This window comes from Fundulus heteroclitus, chromosome 12, assembly GCF_011125445.2.
Source record: "Fundulus heteroclitus isolate FHET01 chromosome 12, MU-UCD_Fhet_4.1, whole genome shotgun sequence".
In the NCBI taxonomy this organism is placed as follows: Eukaryota; Metazoa; Chordata; class Actinopteri; order Cyprinodontiformes; family Fundulidae; genus Fundulus; species Fundulus heteroclitus.
Window position 1 is genome coordinate 8,362,135 of NC_046372.1, and position 12,312 is coordinate 8,374,446.

At 37.5% G+C, this 12,312-nt stretch overlaps 1 protein-coding gene across 1 annotated transcript in view; it reads left to right on the forward strand.

Annotated features, from left to right (window-relative positions):
• ipo11 (importin 11) overlaps window positions 1-12,312 on the forward strand; it is a 157,162-nt gene that overhangs the window by 101,129 nt on the left and 43,721 nt on the right. The window contains exons 23-27 of the mRNA XM_036143880.1: window positions 1,502-1,581; window positions 1,667-1,747; window positions 9,416-9,511; window positions 9,840-9,953; window positions 11,360-11,481. Of these exons, the coding sequence (XP_035999773.1) occupies window positions 1,502-1,581; window positions 1,667-1,747; window positions 9,416-9,511; window positions 9,840-9,953; window positions 11,360-11,481 (493 nt within the window). The remainder of the gene's footprint in view (window positions 1-1,501; window positions 1,582-1,666; window positions 1,748-9,415; window positions 9,512-9,839; window positions 9,954-11,359; window positions 11,482-12,312) is intronic.

The following is a 12,312-nucleotide window of genomic DNA, read 5'->3' on the forward strand; positions in this document are numbered from 1 at the left end:
TACCGGCAAACATAAGCTTGATCTGTGCTGCGCAACACAGATTTGAAGCACTTCTTAAACGTTGGTGAAACAACTTATCATTTGTTCAGTGATTCTCTTCACAATTTGTTTTCACAATTAGTTTTCTTCACATGTTGATTTGTAATTCAATGTGAAGTGTTCCTAATACACTGCCTGGCCATAAAAAAGTTGGCACCTTCCGTTAGTTAACTAAGCAAATAGGTGCAAGCCTCCCATTGAATAATTACTGCATGGGTGATTATGTTTCAGCTGGCAACAAGTTATTTACCTCCAACTGGTGCAATGACCTGCCTCTCATTTCTTAAACGACACATCCCGTGGTCATGGAAAAGATGTCGGTCTGTTTGAGAAGGGTCAAATTATTGGCACGCATCAAGCAGAGAAAACATCTAAGGAGATTGCAGAAATAACCAAAATTGGGTTAAGACCTGTCCAATGCATCATCAAAAAAAAACTGGAAGGATAGTGGTGACCCATCGTCTTCGAAGGAAAAAATGTGGCCAAAAAAAATCCTGAATGATCGTGATCGGTGATCACGTAAAGGTTTAGTGAAATCAAATCAATGAAAAACAGTAGAACTCTGTGCTATGTTTTATAGTGAAGGTAAATATGTTTCCAAATACACAATGCAAAGGGAACACTGAACAGGGACTGAACAGCTGCGTAGCCTTAAGAAAACAACTAATCAGGCTAACTGGGGGGAAAAAGGCTTCAATTTGCTAGGGAGCATAATTTTAGAAGGTCATGTGGTCTGATGAGTCCAGATTTACCTTGTTCCAGAGTGATGGGTACATCAGGGTAAGAAGAGAGGCAGGTGAAGAGATGCACCTATAATGCGTAGTGCCTGCTGTACAAGCTTGTGGGGGCAATAGATTTTTTTCTTCCCTAATGGCACAGGCATATTCCAAGGTGGCAATACCAGGATTTATCAGGCTGGAATTGTGAAAGAGTGTTTCAGGGAGCATGAGACGTCATTTCCACACATGGATTGACCACCACAGATCCAGACCTTAACCCCATTGAGAATCTTTGGGATGTGCTGGAGAAGGCTTTGTGGGCAGACTCTACCATCATCAATGTGAGAGCTTGGGGGAAAATGTGTGCAACACTGGGTGGAAATAAATCTTGTGACATTGCCGAAGATTATCGAAACAATGTCACAGTGAATGTGTGCCATAATCAAAGCTAAAGGCCAAGCAACGAAATATGACTGTTTTTTGGCCATGCAGTGGACTTTAATGTGTGTGGAAGTAGAAGCTATTATGCGTATTTGAGTCTTATCAATGCTTTTTACAAGAACTACTAATATTTTAAACAAATATATATATATTTTTTTTAAATCTTATGTTCACATAAATTCAAGTTTACATATTTAATTTAAGATCCTGTTGAGCACATGAAAATTTTTACTTGCTTGTATTTCATCAAGTGGAAAATATCTTCAAGTTCAGCCACTCATGTGACGGCGTTTGTGTTTCAGAGCTGAGCTCCGAGAATCTCCGCACCTGTTTTCAGATTATCAACGCCTACCTGTACCTGTCTGCCATTGAGTTCCTACAGGTGGGAGAAACACACTGACTTTATAGAAAAGAAGTTTATTTAAATGTGGTTTATCAGATTTCCCTATCATTTTTCTTATCTACAGAGTTACGGCGAATCATTGTGCCGATCCTTTTGTGATCTTCTAAAGGACATTACAAATGAGGGACAAGTCCAAGTACTAAAGGTACATTTTTTTTTTTTCTTTTTTCTTTTTTTGACCATGTCAATTTAACTTCGTTATCAATGGTTTTTCTGCTTTCTGGGCTGAGTTTTGTACCTGGCCTCTTGATTTATGGCCGTCAAGTAGGGCTGGCCGATAAATCGATTTAAGAGATTAATTGGAATTGACTATATATATATATATATATATATATATATATATATATATATATTTTTTTTTTTTTTTTAGATTTTAGATTTTCTTTTGTAAAATCTGGATTTCATTTTGCCAATGCATTCATTGGCCTTTTCATGAAGAGAATAGCATTCAATGCTATATGTATTTAGGAAGATATGTTGTCAAAATATTGTAAAGAGGAAACTCTTTTACCATAATACGAGACACTTTAATTATTAACCTTTTTAAGTTAGTTTGAAGTTACACAAATGAAGTGGAGCCTGTTCTGAGCTTATTGTGTGAAACCACAAGCAGTAAACATTTAGTTATATTTCCGTTATTTACAATGGAAAGGCCGCCATCTTGTTTTACGAGCATGTTTCACAGCTTGTATCTAGTTGTATTTATTTGGATTCAGGTCACCTCCCAGGTGAAATGCTTGACATAAAAGCAATTTTTTTGAAATTTCACTATTGTGAAACGAAAAGGAGGATAAAAAGTCGATTTCATCGGATTTGGTATAATATCTGAGTTTTTAACTTTAAGCCATAGCTTAATAGCTAGTAGAGCTAGCCATAACAAGCTCTACTGTCAATTTTTACTTTTATTTGTGTGGACTCCTAGAGATCAGGTCCAATGGAAAAGGCCAAAAAAGGAAAAACAGATGGCATAGACTTGTCTTGATATTCTTACTCAGTCTTACTAATTAGAAATTGCTTGAAATAAAACATCTTTAGAAGTCTTATAGAAATTAGCTTTCCAAATTAGTTGCTTCGGGTTGATTCAGATTTCCCCCCCACACATTGCTTCACTTTAACCTTGCATTAAAAACTATGGATATTGTGTTAATCGTTTCACAGTTCTGCATAGCTGTGGAAAAAATCGAAAATGAGTGTAGAAAATGTTTGAGTTTTCAGACTTTGTTCTAAGATATAGAAATTTCTAAAAATATTGTTCTGTAATGTTTATTATTACAGTTTATTGTTAAGTAATGTTTTAGACATTATTTGCCTTGGATTTGCTGCATCGGAAACTGGATTTAAAGTTCTAACCATCATTATTTTGGTTTCTTTGAGTTACTGACCGAGAACCCAAATTTAAATACATACTCAAGAATAAAAAAGGATGCTCTCAGGTTTTCTTGAGTTTTAGACAACGGCACCTTTAGTTTATAAACTACATCTGGTTTAGATGCCACCTAAGCATCGAAAGTGCAGTTTTTTTTTTTTCCCCCCTTGTTTTCAGAAGCACAAAGTGATAGAGTGTACAGACTGTTTGATAAAACATAAATATTTAGTCTGAATGTGACAAGTCTAAGTTGTATAAATTCTGAGCTGATCTGTCTTAGCACTGCACTAAAGAGCTATTCTTCTTTATTGGTGTCTAGACTATGTTAAAAGCCAACACCAACTCTGTATTGTTACTTGATTCATTAAGCCCAGAGATAATAAAATCTAAAATCTGTCCAAGACTTTTCCAACCTCAATCTTTTCTACTCAAAAGACCATAATGGACGTAAATAAATTTCAGACTGGGGAATGATAGAATTTTGAACTGTTTTTCCCTGATAAAATGCTATCTTTTTTTCCCTCCATCCATTTTTTTCTGTTTATTTTATTGTAAACTATCATAATGTAGGCATTTTCAGGAAATACAATTAGTGTCTGGGTTAAGATGATTAGGATTATCTTATTTGAAATATGATTAAACAAGAGCGTGGATTACAAGATATCTGAGGTGTTCTGAATTATCCATTGTGGATAAAGAAAAGTTATCTTGGGTATTAGAAGGATTAATCAGAATGTATTAATCATGAAGCTGTACCTACAGAACTCTGAATGGATTAGTCAGCATTTAATTAAAAAGCCATGGCACGCAGCAGACTTACAGAAAGCATACAATGGTAATGCCAGTTTAAGTGACGAGGGTATATTTTGTAAAGGGAAATGGGTTTTGTGTTATACTTGTTTCTTTTATTGTAAACCAGAAATTCACCTTAATGTCCCCCCTGAGGAACCTGTTTCCTCTGCACATTTATGTTTGATACTAAAATAAATTAACATGATTTAATAACATTTCTTTCAGAATTAGTGTTTAAAATTATTCCAGCGATCCTGTTTGCTAATGTTATAGCTGAGCTGTATAGCAGCAGAATTGTTGTAAGTCCACAGCGCTTGAGCTTGTTTAAGCCTGGTGGCTTACTGCACATCTGGCTCTAGCAAACATTGTTGATCTGGGAAAGGAGAGCTGGCACATAGTAAACATGCATGTCTCCATTACACACCATGACAATAGAGGGATCTGGCTAATCGGCACAAGCTGTTTGAGGATATCAAAAGCACTGTGTTACTTGGTTTGACCAATCTAAAGCAAAAGACTTGAAAGTTATGCAGTTATCTTTTGAAAATAAGCAAATAGTATTAAGAATTATTTATCTATACCCAATTTTCTTTGATTTACTTTTTAGAAGCATTGGCAAACTTGATTCATACAGTTATGTTGCTGCACCCTGAGCCTGGATATTATTAATAACTTGGAAAAAGCCAATTAGAAATGTTTCTCTGTCACCCTGTTTGTGCCGCCTTGGTCATGATTAACACTGAAGTCCAATCATTGGATGCCAAAAGAGGATGGAAATCATTTCCTAATTTGAGTCTAAGTAATGTCTTTGCTTTTTTTTCTTTCTCATCTGACATGTTGGCAGGTGCATTCATGTCTTTTAAAACTTGTTTAGGTGTAGTTGAATGGAAAACAATTTTCTAATCGATTTTAAAGTTTTTGTGCTTTTTTATAATGAGTTATTCATTATAAAAAAGGAAGGTTATTAGGCGGGAGCTCTGTCTCATCATATGTTGTCAAATTTTCATGTTAATTGTAGCTGAATTAAAAAAGACCAAGTAAAGCATGTGAAAAGGAGAATCGGTACTGCTCAGATAAAGTCACCGCAGTTCCAATGACATCATGCAAGTTTTAACAAGAGAGAAAGCAATGATTGTTGTGGATTTAAAATTACCATAAACTGAAGAGAAAACCTGTTTCTGTTTCAGCATTTTTGATGATGATTTTTACATAAACAAAAATATAAGTAATCAACTCTGAAAGATATATATATATATATATATATATATATATATATATATATATATATATATATATATATATATATATATATATATATATATATATATATATATATATATAAGGAATACAGATGTGTTTAGGATAATGGGTGATATGACGTACTGCCCAGGGCAGTGTTCTGCCAGGAATGCGTAATGAAAAAAAAAAGTTTTGTTTTTAATTCTTAAAACTGGTAAAGCCTGAGCAAGATTATTCTAGACTTAACACAAAAAATATATCTTTTTTTTTTTAGGCTTTAGGATTCACTTGAGATTAACCTTAAAGTGAAAACTGCAAGATATAGAGAGGTCTAGCATGGACAGATTTATGCCAGGGATGAATGCAGTGTTAAAGCTGGTGAAGGAGGGAATTGCCCGGAGCAGTTGTTGTTCTCAAGTGGGTGGTAGGTTGGGGGCTTCTCTGGTGCCTCTTGACACACAGGTTTGCAACATTGATAAAATCAATCAAATAAGAGATGCAGGGGGAACACAGTTGACAGGTTCACATTAAAATTTGCTTTATGATTTGGGAAATTAATTGATTAGAAAATGAAGTCTCATTTTACTAATCATTCAGCCTCTGAAAAGAATAGTCATACTTAGGACATAAAGAAAAATCAGCTAAAATGAACCCACCACTTTTCTGTATATATTGAATGAGATAAATTTCTTGGAGGATGAAAGAAAAAAAAACTGCTTAAAGACAAACTATAGAGCTCAAACTGACTGGTTTCAGGATCTTGTCTCATAAAATGTCAAGATAAAGCCTGTAACAGCTGTATGAAAATATTTCTGGTGTAAAACTCTGTGTGCATTGTGTCCGCGGTAAACTTCAAGTCATGGAGGGAAATGCTGAAGGAGTTGGGTAATTGTATCTTCCTGTCTCCCACAACAACAAAACCACAGTACAAGTACACAACTTGTATTCTATGAGTCACACATCAAAAACCCCTTGGATGCAGTTTTCCTCCAGTTGATCCTCAACAATGATGCAAAACACATCCACACACCTGCGTAGGAAATAAATCACTTGGGTACATTGTCACTCACAGACACAGAACCGCTGTTACACCTTTAAAAATGATTCAGTGCGGGAGCACAGATACTGTTCTGCAAGTCATTAAATATGAAACTACTGCTCTAATATGTTTGCTCCTCTTAGTCCAGTAAATTAGGAGGAACACAAATTCACACACCTGTATTAACATCTTCCCACGGACGCAATTTTTCATGATGTGCTTGTGTTAAGGAAATAAACAAGGCAGTGGATGCAACAGCACAAATCTGCTGATGTGAGGCAGAAGTGCTGCTTGACAAGTCGCTTCTTCTTTGGCATGTTTTCTTCTAATTATCACACCAATACGTGGAGCAGAACGACCTGTTGCCTAAAGGTAACTCTTATGCCAGTACAGTTGAGGGCGCTGCCTCCTCTGGACTCTGTACTCATAAATTGGAAATAACAGCATGCTTAGGATGATGACGCCGGTCACTACCCGATCTGTACCGGTAGCACGATCCGTACCATGAAAGCTCTTTTGCGCATGTGCAAACAGAATAACATCCGGAAAGGAAATTTTTAATTTTTCTTTTTATCTTATTTTGGGTGGGATGTTTCTTTTTGTATTTCGTTGTAATTGTGTGAATAACAAAAATACAAAACAAATGGCCGATTCGCATTTCAATGGATGATTTCACTGCCCTGAGCATGCACAATGATCACGTCACAAAGAACGAATATTTAAATTCATTTGAATATTTTATTTTCTGTGTTTAGCTATGCCCTCCAACAGCTGATCACAGAATGGACCCGTTTGCAGTCTTTCGTCACCTGCACTTGTGTTTTTGCAAGAAATAAACGATGTGGCTGCCAACAAGGTCTTCTCTTGTCCCTGACGTGTCCACCAGAGGGCGCATTGACAGCATAAATGCGTTGCAGCTCACTCAAGTTTTTTCTAATACAATATTTCGTACAAAATAATGACAGTTGTTATAAATTGAACCATAGCATGCTGTAGGAAAGGATGGAAATACTTTGTTTCTGGTCCTTTTTAAACGACCCGGAAGTTATTCTGTTTGCATATGCGCAAAGGAGCTGATGGTACGGATCGTGCCACCGATACAGACCAGATAGTGACAGCACCTCGGAGTGGTTCCGGGAGTGTGCAGGTGTACGTCAGCTATTCAGGGCATTTTAAATTTGGCAGATACCTACCACTGACTCCTTAGGACTAAAAAAATCAAAGCCCTCTGTGCTGAATAATTATTGTGTATTTAACGAAACGGCAAGGTCTCTTGTATCCTGCATGAGTTATGTTGATTGATAACGTAATTTGAACATATTTGTATCTTCTGTTCTCCTGGTGATCAATGAAAACTTGTTGGACTCCTTTCATTGTTGCTGTCAGGGAGCGTGGAACGATCCAAAAAGTCTGTTATTGCTTGATTTGTTTAACAAGGTGTGTATGATATGGGATGTATATGTTCAGTACCTTCTATCCCTTTACAGACCCATTGATGATCATCTTACAAAAAAGGCCAATGCCTGCTTCTGTTTTGATTTAACTTAAAATATCAAGGTAAAAATTATTTTAGATCCCCAAGCAGCAATTTGTTTTGAAACTGAAAGACCATTTCAGAGTTTTTTTTTTTAATCACTGAATAGTCTAGGAACATCTGTAAATTATCAGTTATATAAATCTAGTGTTTTAGTATTCCTGTTAAAATGGTCATTAAGTATTTGCCATATTTTATTTAGTCAAAGACGGTTGCACACCTTTTATTACGGCATATGTAGACATCTGATTGAACTGTATCTGCTGAGGTTTCTTTTAGGCGCAAGGCAACAGACCACTGAGAGGGTTGCTGGCATTAGGTCAGGGGGCCTTTTTTTCTTGCCAAAAAACAAGCGTAAAGACAAAATTATGTTTCAACTTTGCACAACCAGAACATTTAGAAGTAGAATAAGGGACCTATGACTAGATTGCTTGGTTTGGAGTTAAAATCTGTATAAAAAGAATGAGAAAGATGGGCAGAAGAACAAGTATGACGGGTTGTGTTGCAACCTGCGCTAACCTTAGTGTGGAAATACATTGGTGTCCATCCAGAGGTCAATGAAAGCCACCTTTTATATGGTTGTTTCATATCTATTTGAAGAGAATTAGCAGTCACTAAAATACATTTATATTCTTTTATGCTAAAAGGGCCAAAACAAAGGTACATTATTCCAGAGCCAAGCTGCTTGATAAAATGAAGGCAGACTGACAAACTGGGACCTGAGGCTGTAGACGGGGTGTCGGTGTTTGATGGAGGAATGAGAGCAGCAGCGCACCCTCTTGACTTTATTTGTCAGACAGCAGTTTGTATGAACCCCAGCACACACAGACTGTTGTATTGTTTAACTGATTCTGAGTCAGACCTTTAAAAGGGGCTGGGGATAAGAGTTGAGCTTTTTTCTGTTCATGTAGTCTTTAGATAAAAAATGGGCAGGTATTTATGACATGCTTTATACTTTCTTAAATGCACATCCACACACTCTCCTCTGAAAATACACAGTGTGCAGGAAGTGATGCAATGCTGAGGATCGAAGTAATTGGAAATTCTCACTGTTTCCTCCACCTCCTGTATTTTGTGCTTCACCTCAGCCGGCATGCCTAAACGCACAGAAAAACAATTATTCTTCCTGTCCAAAAAGCAGATTGGGCCAAAACCCACCCAACCTGGCAACACTGCTCTTGGTCTGTACAGGTATATACGGCTTACCTACAGGTCACAGGGGGTACTGTTGTGACCGTGAGTGACAAAGAAATATACACAGGAAATTTTTTTTCATACGCGGGTGCGTGGATGTGTTTTGCTCCGTTTGTTTTGGATCATTTGGAGCAAAACTGTGAATGTAAGAGGTTTTTGATGTGTGACTCATAGCATGAAATTTGTGTACTTGTACTGAAGAACCTGAAGAGGCGCGCCTATTGTTTTGTCAAAGACGGAAAGATACAATTACCAACTCCTTTGGGATTTTTCTGTGACTTTAGGTCTATACTTACGAAGCACAAACAGTTTTGCATCAAAAATATAGCATATGTGGTTTTGTCCTGTGGAAGACAAAGGTTGGAAACCGCTGACTAAGGACTTTATTTGTGCGAGAACCATCAGCTGACGCAGGACACATCCTAATGTCTAATCTTATTAGAACAAAAATGGCCATTCTAGTCTACAAGTTAATGAAGCTGAGTGCTACAGCCTATTTTTCTTAATATTCTTTTGCAAATTCTGCTTTACATCGCTCCATGACCTTTTTATTTTTTCTCCTGCCTCCCTTCTAAGTTTTACCTTCCTGCTTGTCTTTGCTACATTTTATGTGCATCCATCATCCTTCCTCTCCTTTGTGTCTCTACAGGTGGTTGAAATAGCTTTAAAGGTTAGCCCCATACTGGGAGCCCACATGTTTCAGCCCCTGCTGCCAGCTGTCTTCCGAGGTATCGTGGACGGGGAGGTGAGGAGTTTTTTTTATTAATTTTTATTTCACATCTGGACCAAGGTTGTGTAGAAAAATTGATCTGTAATGATATTTGAAATTAGTTGCAGTTCGCCACAAAGTATGTTTTTTTTGTTGTTGTTTTTTTTAACACCTTCTGTCTCTCTCAGGAAAATTAAGTCAATGGTAAAATATCTTAGTCCAGCAGTAATCAAAAATCCAGGTGTGCTGTCGTGTTAATCCATCTTTCCACCAGGGTTAATGTCCTGCCGGATCCTGTGTTTGTTTAAAGCATCGTTGTCTGTGCCCATTTGATCACGTGACTCTGTTTTTGTGTGATGTACAGCGTTATCCCGTGGTGATGTCCACCTACCTTGGCATCATGGGTCGTGTGCTGCTCCAGAACTTTAGCTTCTTCTCCTCTTTGCTCGCACAAATGGCTTCTGAATGCAACCAGGAGGTGAGGCTGACGTCCGCCCTTCATTTCTGGCCCCTCAGCACAATTTTGTCTGATCGTCTCCTGAGAGGCAAAGTGTCAGTAAAAGTAATGACTCGGAGAATTACAAATTGGGACATTTGTAAGCCTGGAAAACTTGACTAAGCTTTCCTAGTTGTAAAACTTTGGGCTTTTTTTACTTCAAAAATTAAAGATTATATTAGTAGTTTGAAGCTTACAAAATAAATGTAACCATATAAGTATTTTTTCACATTTTCTATTAATAGGAAATTTGAAATAATAAAAATATGTATTTCTGGCATGGAAAAGAGACAAAGACATGCAGATAGAAATGGGTGGGATTGAGAGGAAATAGGCTTGATCTTTTTTTTACCTTTTTTATATTACTTTCTCAGAAATGGTTTAAAGACCAAAGCAAAACCAGACAAATCAAGTAAATTATTAAATGAGTAGACAAGATGTCTGAGGAATCAGAAATGACCATGAAGGGGTAGTAAAAAATAGAAAAAGAGCACCTTGTGAACGTAATCACACAAAGCATTTGTGAACGTCAGTTTTCTTGTTTTATCACAGATTCTTAATTTGATTTAAATCTGGACTTTGATTCTAATGCATAAATATCTAAATCTAAACCACTGGATTGTAAGTCTGGCTGTTGGTTCAGGGTTGCTGTCCTGGTGGAAGATGAACTCCACCTTTTGTCTAAAGTCTGTTGCAGCCTTTAGAAGGCTGCTCTCCCAGGATTGTCTCAGCTTCATTCCTCTTTCCTACAACCTTAACCAGTGTCTCTGGTTGTCTTAAAGAGGAGCATCCCCACAGCATAATGCTGCCACCACCATTATGTTTCACTGTGGGGCAAAACGTAATGGAGTGTTTTTGTTCTTGTTTCACCAGAGCAACTTTTTCTCTACCACATGTCCGGCCCTACATGACTTGTAGCAAACTGCAAATCAGGGTTGTTAAGGCTTTCTTTAAACAATGTTTATTTTATTGCTGTTCATCCCTAAAGGCCAGATTGTAGTAATTTAGTAATTTCTTATCAGATAAAGATTCTCCCAGCTAAGATGTGGATCTGTGCAGCTCCTCCAGAGTTACTATGTGACTCTTGGCTGCTTCTCTGATTAAACTGGCCAACCTTATGATAAATGAAGCGCTACTGAATTAGATGCTCAGCTGGACTTAAGTTTTTAATCTAACCTGTTTTAAATCTCCACAATTTCAGTGTGAAGGCAGTGGGTTGAACTAGGTGTTATTTGAGAAATTGGAGTAAAGTTGCTGATGTGAAATTTCGCTGTCACCTGAAATTTGAATAAGATAGCTTGAAATATTTGGGGGGAAAAAACGTGAAAAACCTGAAGGTGTGTGGATGCCTTAGCAAGCCTTTAATAAATCCCTTCCTCCATTTCTAGATGGACCAGTTGTTGGGGAGTGTGATCGAGATGTGGGTGGACCGCATGGACAACATCACTCAGCCTGAGAGGAGGAAATTGTCATCTTTGGCTCTGGTGTCTCTTCTACCTTCTGACAACAGGTAAGAAACGTCGGTTTCCCCGGCTGTATGCCCAGGAGGTTTTGAGCTGCTTGCTCCCAAATAATGTCGGCTTGACAAGTTCTTCCAGTACAACCATCCCGACCTGTATAAATACCAATTTTAATGCACATGTCCCTGCATTCCGCTAAAATTTACCAACGTATTATAAATGTGGTTTCCACAAATCACACAAATTTCGGAGGGCAATGCTTTTTTAAAAATACACCCACACACCCACGTTTACCACTATAAGTTTATTTGCCACGTCTCTTTGGAATTTAATACCACATGCTTTAGTAAGTGAGATAAAAAATGCAAATATGTAGTGAGCCAAGAATCTGAAGTGTGCCGGATTATTGTGCTGTGAGTCAACACCATCTGGCCAACATCTGTCACTCACCAGCTAAGAGCAAACATATAAATACTCCCCGACACTTAAAGTCTAGCCCTCTTTTGCTGAAACTTTTGATGATGGATCAAACTACGGTTTTAGAGCCTTTCTTGCAGGGCAGCTGTCGAAAAATCTAAACGGTGCACTCGCCGGCGCTGCGGGGTTAAATATGTATTTAGTCGTAGGGAATTGTTGATGTGGGTGCTGATTGCTGTGAAGGAAAGTCAGGTACGTGCAAAGAAAGATGAGCTGCTTGTCCTGCAAATTGAGGTGTCTTTAGATGAGCCACAGTCAAGCACCAACTTATTCACATACTTCTACATTAAAATATTCCAAACCACACCGGTATTTCTGGAGAACCAAGGCGCATTGTAAAATTATGAAGGCAGAAGTTTTTTTTTTTTTTTTTTTTACCCGCCATCAAAGACGCTCTCAGCGCA